The following is a 17892-nucleotide window of genomic DNA, read 5'->3' on the forward strand; positions in this document are numbered from 1 at the left end:
CCCAAGGTCAGTTTGGTGGCATCCTTGACAAGCACTGCCACTGAGGCCACCATCCTGAGGCACGGGGGCCATTCAGCAGCCACTGGGTCCAGTTTCTTGGATAACTAGGTGACAGGGCTCCTCAAAGGTCCAAGTCTTTGAGTAAGGACTCCCTTGGCATATCCCTCTCGCTCATTCAGAAAGAGTTTGAAGGGCTTGGTTAGGTCAGGGAGTCCTAATGGCGGGGAAGAGAGCAATTCCTTTTTGATCCTAACTCCCCCTGCTGCTCTGGGGTCCATTCAAAGGGAGTCTCAGATTTTAGCAGTGGGTACAGGGGATCCGCCAGTTCAGCGAACCCTGGGATCCACAATTGGCAGAACCCGGTGGTGCCAATGAATTCTCGCAATTGGCGGTTCTGAGGCACGGGGATGTTGCAAATAGTTTCTTTCCGTGCCTCAGTTAGCCACCGTTCTCCTTCTTTTAGCTTGTAACCTAAGTAAGTCACTTTCTGTTGGCAAATCTGGGCCTTCTTGGCTGAGGCCCGATATCCCAAATGCCCCAATGTCTCTAAAAGAGTTCCTGTGCCCTCCTCGCATTTTTTTCTGACGAGGCAGCTAAACGTATGTCATCAACATACTGGAGAAGAAACAGATGGGGGTTTCTTACCCGATAGTCTGCGAGGTCTCGATGTAGCGCCTCGTTGAACAGAGTAGGGCTGTTCTTGAAGCCTTGAGGCAAACGAGTCCAAGTCAATTGTCCTGAAATACCCATTTCCGGGTCCTGCCATTTGAACCCGAACAGAGGCTGACTCTGGGGGCTCAGTCTTAAACAAAAGAAAGAGTCTTTCAAATCCAACACTGTATACCAAATATGAGTAGGCGGCAGGGTGCTGAGAAGATTATAAGGATTTGGAACTGTCGGGCGCATCTCTTCGACCCTCTTATTAACCTCCCATAGATCTTGCACAGGCCTAAAATCATTAGTACCAGGTTTCTTGACTGGCAACAGAGGGTTGTTCCAAGGGGAATGGCAGGGAGTCAGAATCCCCTGATTTAGGAGTCTCTGGATGTGAGGTCGTATCTCTTCATGGGCCTCACGGGTCATTGGATACTGTCTCACTGCAATCGGCACCGCCGATGTCTTAACACTTATTATGAGGGGAGGTTGGTACACGGCCATCTCCATTCCCCTAGTCTTTGCTAATGCCAATGGATATTTAGTCAACCACATATTCTGTGAGTAAATAGTCATGGTCATTGAGTGGTCAGGTTTATCATGCAATCAATATTCCTCTTCCAAGCTCAGAGTTAGGACCTGCAAGGGGGCTCCCTCTGGACCAGTAACTGTAGCCCCAACTTTTTCAAAATGTATCTGGGCTTTTAACTTTCCCAACAAGTCTCTTCCCAAGAGTGGGTATGGGCAGTCAGGTACATGTAAAAACGAATGAGTAACTCTTCCTGATACCAATTGTACCTTTTTCTCAGTTGTCCATCGGTATTGCTTTCCCCCAGTGGCTCCCTGCACCCATGGCGTTCGGTTACTTAGAGGCCCACGCTTCTGATTGAGCACCGAGTGTTGAGCCCCTGTGTTTACTAAGAAGGTTACTGGCTGCCCCCCTACTTGCAAGGTTACCCTGTGCTCAGGGGGAGGCTCCTTGCCCCGACTTTCCTAGTCTTCATCCAAAGCTAAAACTCGAGAAGACTGATTCATCTCTTTCCGTCGTTCCTTTGCTTTCACTTTGGGGCAATTTCTGGCCCAATGCCCCGTCTCCTTGCAATAGGCACACTGGTTTCGATAGTCTCTAGGCCTGCCCATCTCCTGGTGCCTGTCTGTTCTCCCTGCACTTGAATTCCTATTTTCCACTACTGTGGCCAAGAGCCGGCTAAATTCCTTATCGCGCTTTCTCTCTCTCTCTTCTCTGCTTCTTTTCGCAACCTCTCCTCAAGCAACTCTGCTCCTTCTTAAGCCTCTCTTCCTTTTCTTCAGCCGTTTCTCTCTTATTGAAAATCTTCTCAGCTTCCTTTAATAAGTCAGTCAGGCTGTATCCTTGCAAATTTTTTAATCGCTGTAACTTATTCCGAATATCTGGCGCTGACTGCCAAATGAAGGCCATTGCCACATTTACTGCTTGCTCTTAACTATCAAGATTAAATGGTGTGTACATGCGATAGGCTTCCTTTAATCTCTCTAAGAAACCCGTCAGGGTCTCCTCTGGCCCTTGAATCACTTGCTTTACCTGCGCCAAATTGGTCAGGCGTCACCCGGCACTTTCGAGGCCAGCTATGAGAATCCGGCGAATACAGACGTAGGTGTCCCCTACCTTGATCTGTGTGAAAATCCCAATCTGGACGCGTCAGAGGCAATGCCTCATCAATTTCATTGGGAAGCTGAGTGGGCCAGCCATCGTCCCCCGGAACATTTTTCCAGGCTTCCATGAACACCTTTGTCTCTCTTCAGAGGTTAACAAGATCTGTAAAAGCTGCTGGCAATCCTCCCACGTGGGCTGGTGGGTCAGCAGAATAGATTCAATTAACCCTGTCAGTGTATAAGGATCCTTGGAAAAAGAAGGGTAATTCTGTTTCCAATTATAAACATCAGACGCAGAAAAAGGCCAATACTGCCAGGGACCCTTGGCGCCTCCCACCTGACGCAACGGAAGGGTCACTGACACTTTTCCTGGAACAGTTTCCCTCCTCTTTTTCAGCCTGCCTGCCATGGGTGAGTTGGGCAGCAATTTGGTGGTAGTGTTTGCCGCCACTGGTGCCGATGGCTCCGGTCGCTCTGCGGCCCTTGGCAGAGGCTGAGCCGCCTTTGGGGCGGCAGGCTGTTCAGGAGGGACCTGGTAAGGAGGGGGTTCCTCATTCAGCAAATCAGCTAGTGAGATGTCATCTTGGGGAAGGACCGCCTTAACAGAGCCTTTAACTACAGTGGAGTATAAAGAAGAAATATTTCCCAATGGCCCTCTGGCTCTCTCCTGTCCTGTTGGGAGAAGTGGAGACACCCAGGAAGGGGGATTAGTGGCAAGGTTCTCCCACACAGTTACATAAGGGATCTGATCCAGATGGCCTCGGGGACTCTTGTCATAGATTCGGTCCTTACCCTGTAAAATAATGGATAGATTAAAAATTCCCTCTCATGGCCATCCGACATCGAATGATGGCCATTCAGCTGCACAAAGGGTCGTCCATTTCTTCTTTTTCACATCCGTGGAGAGGCTGTGGCTCCGGTCACGGACCTCACTCCAGTGATCTAGGGAGAGGCTCAGGGGAGTTGTGAACTTTTGACCCATTTTAACACATACACACTTCTTATTTATCAAACTTCACACACTGCAGGCAACATACACAGGCCTTCCTCACACACACACACACAGCACGCTTACTCATTCACACAGCACCAGCGCCTCCACAGAATACACGGGGAGTTCAACCAAACTCCATTCCTGGACAACAAATGTACCCAAAAACAGCAACAACAAGGAAGAAAGAAAAGGAAAAAAAAAGATGTGGCCACCACACGAAGCTTGTAGGCTTCCACACGAAGCCCAAAGGCTTCCACTCCCATGGGGTGTCCCCCAGGGTGGAGAGAGAGAAGTCCGAGTTCATCAACTCCTTCTCAAGTCTCCCCCACACACCTCATCGGAGGCCACACGGATCCATCAGGAAAACACCAAAGCCCAAGTCTTTCAATATCACAAAGAGATGACCAAAGACCAAGACCCTCAATATCACCAAGAGATCACCAAAGACCAAGTCTAACAATACCACAATAAGGAACAACAATAAGGGACAACAGAAAGTGATTGACTGCAGTCACAGCCTTATCTCCTGTTGGCCAGCTGACCTTGGGTACGGCAGAGGGTCCCCAAATCTTGGTGGGACCTCCAAATGTTAAACCTGAGTGGGCAGTGGCCAGGGGCCCCTCGCCCCTGGACGAATGGAGCCCTCCAGCAGACACGAGACAGGAGACCAAGACATGCAATCACGCATGAGGCAAGGTTTATTTCACACGGGCCTGTGGACGCTCCCGCCCATTCGAGCAGGGAGTCGCCCCAAGTTGCACAAGCTGGGTCTTTTTATAGGATATGGGAAGCAGGAAGCGAGGTTACAGAAACAGATGCATGGTTACAGGGATCCCATTGGCACATTTGCATTACACTAGGCTATGATTGGTACGGGAGCTGTCCCTGCTTAAAGCAGTCTTTAAGAATGGTTCAATGTCTGAGAAATGGAAACTTATCTCTCTTTTGTAAAATAGAAACTTGGGAAACTGAAACTTACTGTTCCAAGCTCTTGGAAAGCATCCAACAGCTCCTGGCTCTCTATCTTGCAAGGTCTTCTGCCACTCGTTATCTCACAAGGTCTTCTGTCTGCAGTCATCCTATTGACACTTTTTCTGCTGGAGCTAAATTTAGGCTCTTCAGAGGCTAAAAGCACCTTGTCTAATAGGACTCAATAGCATCCTATTGTTATGTTACAGGGCTTGAGGGAAAGAGTATATAAGGGAGGCTGGATAGAGACTTCCACCATCACGGTTCTCCTGTAGGTGTCTCATCCCCAGACCCTGACTGTGTCCACGTTACTGGCTCTGTTGACCAGAGCAAATGGTGCCTAACATGTGGCGTGGCACAAGGGAAAATCTGAGGGAACCCTATATTGCTAGTTAGGTCTTTTTCCATCTATGGGCTATTTGCATACACTATGGCTGTTGATTTTTGTTCATTAATTTTGTATCCTGCCATTCTGCCGAACTCTCGAATAAGATATAGCAGTCTCTGTATTGAGTCTCTTGGCTCTTCTATGAAGAGAAGCATGTCATCTGCGTGTAGTGAGAGCTTGACTTCTTCGATTCCCATTTAAATTCCTTTGATTTATTTTTCTTGTCTTATGGCCTCAGCGAGTACCTCTAGGACTATGATGAATAGCAGCAGAGAAAGTGGACATCCTTGTCTTGTTCCAGATCTCAGTAGTAAGGGTTCCAGTTTTTCTCCATTCAGTATGATGCAGGCATTGGGTTTTTCATATATTGCTTTGATTATGTTGTTAATTTTTCCATCTATGCCTACCTTGGTTAGGGTTTTTAGCAGTAAGTGGTGGTGGATTTTGTTGAAAGCTTTTTCTGCATCTATTGATACTATAATATGGTTCTTGTTTTGCAATTTTTGGATGTGGTGTATCACATTTATGGATTTCCTTATGTTGAACCATCCCTGCATTCCAGGGATGAATCCTACTTGATCCAGATGAATGATCTGTCGGATGACTTTTTTGAATTCTATTGGCTAGGATTTTGTTGAGAATCATAGCGTCGATGTTCATCAGAGAAATTGGTCTGTAGTTTTCCTTCTCAGTTGGGTTTCTGTCGGGTTTTGGGATTAAGGTAATGTTGGCTTCAGAGAATGAGTTTGGAAGAGTTGCCTCTTTTTCTATTGTATTGAAGAGTTTGTAGAGGATTGGGGTCAGTTCTATTCAGAATGTTTTGTAGAATTCTGCAGGGAAGCCGTCTGGGCCTGGGCTTTTCTTTCTTGGGAGATCTTCAATCACTGATTCAATCTCTGCTTCAGTTATGGGTTTGTTCAGGTCGTTTGTTGCCTCTGGGCTAAGTTTTGGCAAGTTGTATAAGTCTAAGAACTTTTCCATTTCTTGGTGGTCTTCTGATTTGTTGGAGTATAGTGCTTTGTAGTAATTTCTGATTATGTTCTTGATGGTTGCAGTGTCTGTTGTTATGTTGCCTTTTTCATCTTTGATGCTGTTAATTCTTGCTTTCTCTTTTTTCTTTTGTCAGTCGGGCCAGCGGGGTGTCTGTTTTGTTTATCTTTTAAAAAAAACAGCTTTTTGATTCTATGATTTTGTGTATTTTTTTTTATTTCTATCTGGTTGAATTCCTCCCTTGTTTTGATGATTTCTTGTTTCCTGTTGTGTGTGGGGTTCTTCTGCTGCTGTTTTTCAAATTCCTGGAGGTGTGTGGTTAGTTCCTGTATTTGACGCCTCTCTTGGGCCTTGACATGGGCTCCAATTGCGATGAATTTAAACCGCAGCACTGCTTTGGCAGTGTCCCACAATATTTGGAATGTTATGTCAGGGTTTTCATTGGTTTCCATAAATTTTTTGATCTCATTTTTAATTTCTTCTCTGGTCCATTGTTCGTTTTATAGCATATTGTTCAGCCTCCAAGAGTTTCTGTATTTCCTGGGGCATTTTGAATTGCTGATTTCCAATTTCATTCTGTGGTGGTCTGAGAGGGTACATGGTATGATTCACATCTTTTTGAAGCTATTTAGGTTTGCTTTGTGTCCTATCATGTGGTCGATCCTGGAGAAGGTGCCATGTACTGCTGAAAAAAATGTATAATCTGTGGCCTTGGGGTAAAAAGTTCTATAAATGTCTACCAAGTCCAGTTGTTCTATTGTTTGTATGAGCTCTGTTGTTTCTTTGTTGAGTTTTTGTTTTGTTGATCTATTGTTGTTAGTGGGGTGTTAAGGTCTCCCACTATTATTGTGTGCATATAAAGGTCTCCTCTTAAGTCTGTAAGTAATTGCTTCATGTAGCTAGGCACGTTGGAAACTGCTGCATATATATTCACCATGGTGACTACTTCCTTATATATCAGTCCCTTCAGCAATATATAATGACCTTCCCTGTCTTTTTGATGTCTGTCAGCTTGAAGTCTATATCATCTGAAATTAGAATAGCTACCCCAGCCTTTTTTTCTCGTCTATTGGCATGAAACATCTTTTTCCATCCCTTTACTTTCAGTTTCTTAGAGGCTTTTCTGGTTAGATGTGTCTCTTGTAGGCAACAGGTTCTTGGGTTCTGTTTCATGATCCAGTCTGCTAATCTGTGTTTTTTGATTGGTGAGTTTAGGCCATTTGTGTTTAGAGATAATATTGAGAGAAATTGATTTTGGGCTGCCATGAGTATGTGTAAGTGTGCAAGTGTGTATTGTGACTAGTAGAATCTCTGCCTGGTTGACTATCTTCTTATGGATTTTAGTGGGGAGGTTTTCCCATTTGCCATCTTTGATTTTGGTTTTCATTTTTTCTCTCTGGGTTTACTACCCTCCTGAGGAGGTGTCTAGAACTGGTTTCATGCCGGTGTATTCTTCTAGTTTCTCTTTGCTCTTGAAATGTTTAATTTCATTTTCAAATACAAATGAGAGTTTTGCCATGTACATTATTCTCGGTTGGCAGTTGATTTGTTTCAGGATTTGAAAGGTTTTACCCCACTCTCTTCTTGCCTGGAGTGTTTCTTCTGAGAGGTCTGCTGTGATTCTGATTTGCCTTCCTCTGAAAGTAATCTTGTCCTTTTTTCTTACTTGTCTTAGAATTGTTTCCTTGTATTCGCTTGAAGGTAGTTTGAGAACCACATGTCTGGGTGAGGATCGCTTTGGATCGAATATATTGGGGGTTCTCTGACCTTCCTGGATTTGTGCTGGATTTATATTTCCGGTATTCTGGAGGTTCTCCTGTATTATCTCATTGAGCACCCGTTGCAAGTCTGTCTCCTTTTCCACTCCTCTGGAAGGCCTATTACTCTAATATTTGATTTTTTGAGGTTGTCTTTCATTTCCTGTATGGACCTATTGGCTTTCTCCAGATTTGTCTCCAACTGTTTGATGAACTGCTGCCTTTCATTCTGAATGTCTTCCAATTCTGATATTCTGTCCTCTGCTGTATTCATTCTGTTGGTTAGGCTTTCAATTTTGTGCTCTATATCGAGGATTCCCTTTTTGACTTGATTTATTTCTGCAATGACATGGTTTTCAAATTCCTTGGACTCTTCCCAGCGCTTCTCACTGTCTATGATCAATCCCATCACTAGTTTCTTAAATTCCTTCTCTGGTAATTCCTCTGTGTCATCTTCTTGCATCTCAGGTATTGACATTAGTTTTTGGTTGTTTTGCGGGGAAATACTTGATCTTTCTTCTGAGTCATTACCTTTTCTGACACTTCTCCTCATTGTGTTGTTGTTTCTTGCCATTTTGGGATTTTAGCCTCTGACTTGCTTGTACGCAGCCGTTGCCCTCGGTGCTGTAGCTTATCGGACATTTGACCCAGAAACTAGGGTCACTATGGAGTGTTGTCTTAAGTACACTTCTTCTTACTCTATTGGGGACAGCAGATGATGGTGAGGTGGGTGTTGATTGGCTTCGTTTGTGCCTGGGTTTATACCTCTGCCCTTGTCTCCATTGTAGTTAGTTGGTTGGGTGTTGTCCTATGTGTGCCAATGTGGATAGGGTGTAAATGATATAGTTTGTAACCTTGGGCTTCTTCTCTTTGCTCTGGGTAGATGTAGAGTCTGCTGTTCCACACCCAACTATACCATCAAAGATGTATTCCCCTGTTGGGAAACCCCCTGCTGTGTCCCTGCTTGCCTGTGTTTTTTCCTGGTTCAGGAGATCTGTTGGGTGGTGCCACTGACTCTGGGGCTCTAGCTAAGCACAGCAGGGGTTTCTGCCTGAGACTCCAGCTGCTTATTGTTTGGAGTTTGTGGACAACAACCACGACCTGGGTCAGGAGGCTCTATGTCCTAGCCCTAGTGCCAGGCCTTCCTCCTGCAGCTCCCACTCAAAGTCGTTGCCCCACTGGGACACACACTGCTCCACGCCTCCGTCTGGGTTAGTTGACTCTGCTGAGCTGCGTCTTGCCTCTTGGGCTCAGGGCCTCTCCGCCACCTCAAGCCACAGGTCTGCAGAGCCACGTCTTGTCTCTTGGATTCGGGGCCTGTGCGCCACCTCAGGCCACAGGACTGCAGAGTCTCGTCTTGCCTCTTGGGCTCGGGGCCTCTGGGCCACATCAGGCCACAGGTCCGCAAAGCCGGGTCTTGCCTCTTGGGCTCGGGGCCAGTCACGCCTAGTCGGGGCCTCTGTGCCCCCTCGGGCCACAGGTCTGCCCAGCCGTGTCTTGCCTCTTTGGCTGGGGACCCGTGCTACACACTGCAGGGGTCTCTGTCTTGGGTCCCTGCCTCCTGTGGTTTGGAATCTACACCCTATGCTGGGTTGGAAAGATCCATCAAGTTTTTCTCCCTGGAATTCCCACTCAAAAGAATTGTCACATTGGGAGATGTACTAAACGACTCCGCTGCCAGGCCAGTGGGCTTTGTTTAGCAGCCTCCAGCTTCTATTTGCTGGGAGAACTTGCCCAGCGGTTCTGCAGAACCGGCTGTGCTTTGAGGTCTCCTGCTAAGCTGAGAACAGCAGGGGATCTGCTCGAATTCACAATCCTGCCCTGCCCCCTTTATAAGGCTTTTCTTTCTCTCTCTCTCTTTTTTTATTTTTTTTTTTTTTGCACTTTTTCAAAGGTGTTCCGTCATTGGGAGCAGAGCCATGGGAGTCATGTAGCCATGCTCCCACCATCCTGCACCTCTGTGCAGGGAGGCTCTGTCGAGTGTTGTCCCGCTCCTAGTGCTCACACTGAGCCCAGCAACAGTTTCCACTGGAGTCTCTTGCAGCTAGTCAATCATTCGGAGCTGAGTTGGGGATTACTGTAACCCAGTCCCAGAGCGCAGCTCCAGTCTCCTCTGCACTCTCTCAAAGCTGCTGACCTGCTGGGAGGCATGTTTCTGGGCATCCCCCCCTGCTTATCTTCATGGACTGATGCCCCCTTTGTTCAGTCCAGTAGCCTCCTTTAGGGTCTACTGCACTCCAGTGGTTGGTGCCCCTGTTGGTGTGGATGCCTGTCCTTCCAACCGCCTTTGTCCTCCCTGGAACGGCTGAGTTCCGCCTTCCCCCTGGCTGGGACCGCGACTCACCAAAATTCTAATGGCGTGCTGTCTCCTCTTTTTTCCTTTTTATGGTTGTCTCTCCACGCTGTGTAGATCTTCTTACTTCAGTGAACTCCAGTGACCTTCCTACACCTATCCCCACAATTCTGTGTCTCCTGGTTTGTTTCTCTGTTGGATCGGTTCCCCTCTGTCCCCACTTTGCCCTACACCAGCTCTCTATGATCAGCCATCTTCCTCATTATTGTTTTAAAGCAGACTTGAAAGCACCTGTCTTAGGTTGTGGAGTCTCAGGTTATCAGTCTTACCCATTACAGGAAATCTCCATGGCATAACAGAACCTCTGTCTTAGGTTGTTCAGGACCCAGTCCATCTTTCCTGTCACTGGCTGCCATTCAACGTGTTGCCTGCTGCAGCTTCACAAACCATACCTGGGGAGGCTGGTAAGCCTGTTCCATGGGTAGGAGTATTTTTAGTTTGGTAGCAATGAGCAAACAGCAATTCCCAGGCTTGGGAAAACATAGCACTACACAGGTGAAACATACATAAATCATAATGGGGGACAAGAGGCTTTGATCATAGGAATAACTTAGCTCAGTAGCAATGAGCAGACAGCAGTTCCCAGGCTTGGGAAAACATTTTGCACTGGCATAGGTGTTACACACAAAAAGACATATGATGGGATACAAGAGGCCTAGACCAAATCTCACAGTAACTGCTGTTCCTTTGCCAACAAATCAACCCTCAGTTACAGTGTAAGCATGCCCACCCACTCGTGCTCATCAGTAAAGTCCTGCTGTTCCACAGCTCTGGAGGTTTGTTCCACAACCTTGTTCTCTGTCACCTCGATAGCTGGTGGTGGTGGCTGCTAATGTACTGGCTACGATTGTCGCCATGATGCCAATCTCTTTAACGACTTATCAGGACAACAGAGGCCTCTCCGTCAGTCCCAACAGGCACAGGCAGGATTCAGGGCAGCTGCAGGATAACAGCAGAATTACAATTGCCATTCCAGCACGCTGTCAGGGTGCACTGGATTGGTGTCATTCACTGCACAGGCATTTTCTGTATGTGTGAGAGAAACATGGGGATAACAGGGGGACACAAGTTTCAAATTCAAGGAGCTGAGGTTCGCACATGAGCGAGTCCTCAAGTCCAGAGGAGTGATGGAATTAATAAATTCCTTAGGAATAATTGCATTCCTAGAAAAGGAATAACGGGGAGCATGCCAGTGCATGTCCATGCCCCACAAAACTGCATGATAGAAAAAGAGGGTATTTTCCCTATGGTAATTACAGGAGAATGATTAGAAAATCACGGGCAGAAATTGAGCCAGTAATAAAGGCAGGGCCAAATCCCCAACAGCTGGGGTCGCACACCAGACAGTCTGATAATCTGGTTTAAGGAGAAACTGGCAGAAAGTGTCAGGACCTAGGTGTTCATAGGAGAAAGAAAAGATATAGAGAGGGGTGCTTAACAAATACTAACATAATTATATTATATATAAAGGCCTAATATACTTAGTTGTCCCATTGATCTTCTGACTCAAATGCCTCAAGGATTTCACCGTAGACCATTTTGGTTTTCTGGGAAAACAAAGACTGATCTAGGCCCCCATATGAGCATTGGATCTGGACCTTGATACTGAGCAGTCAAGGGATCCTTCCACATCATGTAATCCTTCTGCTTCTGAGATGAACTCCAATGACAATCTGCAGCAGACCGTCCTTCAGCATCCTATGTTAGTAAATTTAAGATAAATTATAAAAGGTTCAAATGATCTCGGGGAGTGCTAAACTCCCCCTTTTTTGTTTTAATAAGGTAATCCTTAGGATGGTTGGCACATTCCACGACACCTTGTCCTTGAGGATATTAAGCACGGGGCATTAGGTCTGAGCTACCCGTTTGTTTACTCCCATAGGGACAATATAAAGTGAAAACTGTCAAATAATAGCTTTACAAAACATTTATCCCAAAGTCCTACTTCCTGTTATATAAATGAGACAGGAGTACAGGTTAATAATAAAATTAAATATAAATGTATCAATCATGTAATATCTTGAAAACAGTCTATTAGTATTTTAAATTACATAAATTTAAGAAATCCTTGTTAGCTAGCAATCTTACTCAAAGTAAATGATTTTGTAGCAAAGGCTTAAAATTATTTAGATACTTTAACAATCCTATCAGAAACCTTTGGGCGTGTCTGCGGAATTCAGAACTCAAGGCAACCTGTTTTTTCTGTTAATATGTAAATTATGTATCCTGAGTTTGCAGCTGAGGATCCAGATAGCTGATGAGACAGATGCATACGTTTACCTGCTTTTAAAAATGTTTCCTACAGGAAGTTTAAACTTGATTCACAAAAGCTAGAACATTTTCTGACTGAAAAAGAGACAGTAACACATTGTCACAATTTTACACAGCTTGAACAGAAGACAAACATGAAGACACACATGTGCACTCACACACACATACACGCCCACACACACACCTTGAGACTTAAAAAATTATTTTCAATTAAGCTTAGTAGTTGTAGTGTTCACCAGAAACCAGTAGCTGAAAAGCCATCAAGTAAATAGTCTTAAGCCAAGACCTTGTGAGAAAATCCCTACATGAATGCAAGAATGCGAATTTCATTCTTCTCAGTAAGACAACTATCCTAAGAATACGTAGTGAACAACCACATGCAACTGTAGAACTAAACCGTTAAAAGCATGCAAACTAAAATTAAAACCTTCACAACTCCATGGATGTATACAACATTTTGACACGACACAATTTTACAACATTTGGCAATAATCTTCATCCAATTAGCCCGATAAACTGTCTCCACAAAATGGGAGATTAATCCGTTGGCATTCTTGAGGCCTCATAAGAATACCAGGGAAACCCTAGAATTGGAAACTTTTGAGTTCTTGGATTCCTCTCCAAGGATGGCTAAAAATATCTCAAACAAAATATTTTGTTGTGGAAGTTAGGACAACACACTAGAGATTAGACTCGTTGACATGAAATCATCACTCAAATACCTTTCAAACAACTACAAAACGTTTACTAATTTAAAGCAGTGAGAAATTTGATAACAAGCTGAAAACACAAGGCTTATTTTAAACTCTAAAAATGCTTTGTATACAATGGATACTACATTATTGTAACTTATACCTTTAAATGATTTAATAGTGTGTTAGAGTTTACTTCTATGACAAATTATTTGCGATAAAATTTCACAGTTTTGAACATCACAAATGAAACTTAAAGAACCACAGGAGATTTGTCTTGTATTACTTGTTGAATTCTATACTCCCAAATGTTGCCACAAGCCATGGATATGCAGATGAAGTTAGTTTGCCAAACATTTATCACAACAAAAGACCTTTCAAAGTACAATTTTAAATTCTGGAAGACAAGTTCTGTAAATCATTTTTTCCTTTACCTTTTCTTCCTGATCGTATTATTAAGATAGTTAAAAGGTGGGCAACCAGGCAACAGAAAACTTAGGGTCAGGTAATGCAGGTCTGGATGAATTAAAAAGCAATCAGCTGTCAGCTATCGACCTGACTAACAAAATCAGCATCCCAAGAACTGCTATCAGAGCAAAATTTGGTAGATGTCTAGGACTCCAATGGGTGAGGGATCCTCGGAAGACTCACTTCCATCCTCTTCCCCTTGCTCATCCTCAGAACAGGACTCTGAATCTACTTCACACAGTTGGTCATGACTTTATCTGTTCTGTGGTTTCTTCTCCCTTTTACCCTAGTTTGGGGTTTCTTCTGTTTTCTTATTCTGGTACTGAGCTCCTTCTTTGTTACCCTGGTTTGGAGTTCCTTCTGTCTACTTACTCTAGTTTGTGGCTCCCTCTCCTTTCTGACAGATAAGTTTTTAAGGAAAGGATGCACCACTGCTTGACGGGATGACAAAGCAATATTTACCAAGCACAAGAGGAAAAAGGTGGCTACAAGGAGAGCATACCATGGGAATATGTCACAGACAATTTCAATGGACCTTTATGAGGCCCTAAGCTTAATGTCAGTACCTTGTGAGTGGAGCAGCTTTTGTATTCCCTTAATTAACTGCATTTTATCAAGTTCTAATTCCACAATAAAATTTACTTATGCCCCTGCAAAATTTTTAAACCTGCTTCTAGATTTCTGTGATCCTTCAGATTGTGCCTAGTGCCCCAGAATAGGGATAAGGTCTGCAGATGGAATTAATTATGCCTCTCTAGAGTTAAATCTGAAACTTTCCTCTGGATTTCAGGGGCCCCTCAGATTGTACCTCATGCCCTAGCACAGGGAGATGGTATGGGGATGAAATCAGTTAAGCCCCTGCAAAATTCCTAAATTCTTTTTTTAAAATTATTATTTATTATTTTTAATTCATTAATTACATTGTATTATGTGACACAGTTTCATAGATACTTGGGTTCTCCCCACCCCTCCCCAAACCCTCCCACCATGGTGGATTCCTCCACCTTGTTGAATAACCACAGTTCAAGTTCAGTTGAGATTCCTGCATTGCAAGCGTATACCAAACATAAAGTCCAGCATCTTATTGTCCTGTCAAGTTCAATGGCTTCTTAGGTATACCCTTTCTGGTCTGAAGACAGAGCCATCAGAGTATCATCCCAGTGAATTGAAAGCTCTAACATACCATCAGCAAAAATTTACATCATTATGGAATTAATTGACATAGTATTGAGTAACCAATATGTTAAAAGTAAATGCGAGTTCCTAGCCACCTTCTGTGACCACCTCACATTTCAATTTTAGTTTATACACAACATATAACATTCATAATATAATATGTTATACATAACATCATATCATCTTAAATTAAGGCAAACATGTGATATTTAACCTTTTGTGATTGGCTCATTTCCCTTAGCATTATGGTTTCCAGTTTGGCCCATTTGGCCACAAAGAACTGCATTTTGTTTTTTTTTAATAGCTGAGTAGTATTCCATGGAGTAGATAAACCATAGCTTTTTTATCCAATCCTCTGTTGATGGGCATTTTGGTTGCTTCCATGATTTTGCAATTACTGATTGTGCTGCTTTGAATACTTACCTTTGTAAGTCCAGGTTTCCCTCAGATTGTCCTTGTGCCATGCCACACGTTAGGCACGATTTGCTCAGGACATCAGAGCCAGTAACGTGGACACAGTGAGGGTCTGGGGATGAGGCACCTACAGGAGACAAGTGATGGTGAAAGTCTTTATTCAGTCTCCCTTTATTACTCCTTATATACTCTTTTCCCCAAGCCCTGTAACAGAAAAATAGGATGCCATTGAGTCCCATTAGACCAGGTGCTGTTAGCCTCAAGCTCATTTCCTGTTAATGCTCAGCTTAATGAGTGCTAATCAAGTCCTTAGCCCACAGCAAGGTGGGAAATAAGAGACAGACAGACACATCCACATCCATCCTATTATAAAAATGTGCAGCTGGGAAGTGGGATCTTGATATAACAAGACACTCTGTGCAAGCCAACAGCAAGTGAGAACCAAGCAAAACTTTTTTTTTTTTAATTTTAGGAATCTCTACTTTCTGCTCAATTTTTGCTGTAAATCTGCTAGGAATGAGACCCAGTACAATGCTCAACCCAAGCTGAGTTTCACACAGTTAAAACGACACATCTACGTTTGTCCTAGGCACTGGCTACCTTTCTTGGAGAGGTCCTTTCAGCTGGAAACAAGGTGGTAGGAGTGTGATGGGCCTTCTCAACCAGGAATCCCATGAATGAGTTGACTGGCAGCTTTGAGAAGTCACAAGAGAGGCCAGAAGGGAAATGAGTGTGTGGCAGCAGGAGGCCTGCTGAAATGCTGAAACTGCCTGCCATTATATTGCCCAGTTATGGCTCCTATACAGGGGGCACGGCCCTCAGGTGGATCTTGAGGTGTCGCTTTAAAGTGCTCAGCTGCAGGAAGGACTGGCTGCAGATCTCAGAGCACTAGGGCTTCATGTTGGTGTGGATGAAGTAGTGCACATTGAGGTTACCCTTGTTGCTGAAGCACAGGCCACAGTACTTGAAGATGTACGACCACGTCTATTTGTGTGTATGCACCTAAGGGTGACCAGGCTGGCTTTGTGTGAGAATACACACAGCCGAGGCACACAAATGGCTTCTTGCCAGTGTGGATCTGCTGGTGGAAGAGAAAGTGGGAGGATTGCACGAAGCCCTTGTTGCAGTCCTCACACTTGAAGGGCCACTCACTGGTGTGTGACCTCTGGTAAATGACAAGATGGGATTTATAGCAGAAACTCTTGCTGCCTTTATATGGATAAGAGGCCAGCTCTGTGGAGTGTGGGGGCTCTGTCCCAGCCAGGCAGGCAGAGGCTGGGAACGTGCTATTCTCTGACTGTGGGTTTTCCCTCGACCTCTATAGAAAGATCCTACTTTTTGGCATTTCTCTGACTGTGACTGTCCCTCCACGTTGAAGCTTCTCCTTCCAAAACCACGGTGGCAGCAGGCTCAGCACCCTAGCATATGGCAATGACTTCTTCACTGGTGTTATTCCCTGAATCTGCTTTAAGAAGCAAGTCCACATGTGACATTTATCACAGAGCTAGTGCCCATGTTTAGTGCAACCACATGGTCAGCCTCAGCTGCCAGCAGGACCCAATTGTGGGACACTACACATTGTGCCATATTCCAGGGCTCCTCCAAAACAGCCAACTCCCCGACAAAAAGCACCTGACTCTCCTGGAGGTATTTCAGCTGCACACTCACCAGGAGCCCCTGGCAGCTACAGTCTTTCACTGTCCTTCTTTTCTCACTCTTTCATATGTGGCCAGGCATTTGTTCCCTTTGGGTCTCTCTTTATAACAATGTTCCTCCTCTGGTGTGCCTATTCTGACAAACAAAACCAGCAATCACTGACATGCCAGCTCCACTGGTGCTCACCAGGTGCCTCTGTGGCCACAATCTGGAGAGATTTCTGGGGGACTGCCCATCGTCCCCCATGAACCATACCAGGCCTGTGACGTCTGTACTTTTATTGCTGTAAGCATATAAAATGCATTCCAAAAAGTCATTGAAAATGCCTATTCAAAAAATAACCAAAACAAAAACAAAACAAAATGAACAAAACATTGCAGTTGGCTTTACAAATTTTTTATACCAAAATCAGCTTTTCTTTAAGACATATATTTATTTTCATCTATCTGTAAGGTGGAGCAAAAAGAGGTCTTTCATTCACTTGTTCTCTCCTCACATGACCTGTGACAGCCAGGGCTGGCCAGCCTTCCGAAAGCAGCACAGAACTCCCCAGGGTTTCCCATGTGGTCACTGGAGTCATCACCTGCTTTCTTCGGGACGCTTTACCAGAAGGTTGGATCAGAAGCAGTCATGGCACTGTGGCATGGGAGGAGGCTTCTCCTACTGTGTGACAATGCCCAATTCTGATGGTGCTGGTCAAGTACATTTCTCATGAGCTTTGTGCCGTGTCCTCCTACTCTGCCTCCAGTGGGCACTGGCAGCAGAGTGACTGCACTGGGCTGCACATTACCTCTGGTGTGGGCTGCTCAATTTGATGACAATGAAACCCCTGTACCCACCATCACTGGGGAACAAATATACCCCAGCATTGAGACTAACCTTTAGTTCATCCATTTATATAGCCTATTTCCTTGCATCATTAATGCTGAAAGACTTATTGGCAGAAGCACAAAATCAATGACTTATAGCTAACATGGCTCTGAAGCATCAGAGGATGTGCTACATCCATAGTCAGTAGGTCTAGTCCCGCCTGATCTCCCCACAACCTCACCTGGTCTCTTGTGCCTTCCAAAGACCACCGATTCAGCAGTCACCCCAGATGGGTCCTGCATCTCTGCTGGCCTATGCAAGACTTGGGCTGGACTCTGGCTTTCCTCAGGGTGGATCTCAGCCCCAGATGGCTGAAGCTGCCTGGACAAGTCCATCACGTTATCCATATCAGTAGTCTCAAACCTGACCATCTATGTGTCTGATTTCCACTGAAAGAATTTCTGTCCTTGTGAGACCATTATGGACTGGGGAGAGGAGGAAAAGTACATCAGACCCCCTGAGGCATGATGGGGTGTGATGGTCAGTATGGGTAGCCTTTGGGACACCTGAATCCCACATCAGGGTACCTGACTAGGAATGTTGGGCAGTGGGGTTACACCTGCACCTTACATCAGGGCACCAGTTCAAATCCTGGCAAATCCACTTCC

General features: G+C 44.8%; 1 protein-coding gene across 1 annotated transcript; it reads right to left on the reverse strand.

Moving 5' to 3' along the window:
- Positions 1-546: 546 nt before the first annotated feature.
- Positions 547-17655, reverse strand: LOC131478698 (uncharacterized). The gene is given in 6 exon segments (XM_058659283.1): positions 547-1900; positions 1935-2275; positions 2277-2419; positions 2422-3079; positions 16601-16740; positions 17466-17655. Coding segments are annotated over 6 exon segments (2826 nt in total).
- Positions 17656-17892: the final 237 nt, after the last annotated feature.

This window comes from Ochotona princeps, chromosome Y, assembly GCF_030435755.1.
Source record: "Ochotona princeps isolate mOchPri1 chromosome Y, mOchPri1.hap1, whole genome shotgun sequence".
Classification (NCBI taxonomy): domain Eukaryota; kingdom Metazoa; phylum Chordata; class Mammalia; order Lagomorpha; family Ochotonidae; genus Ochotona; species Ochotona princeps.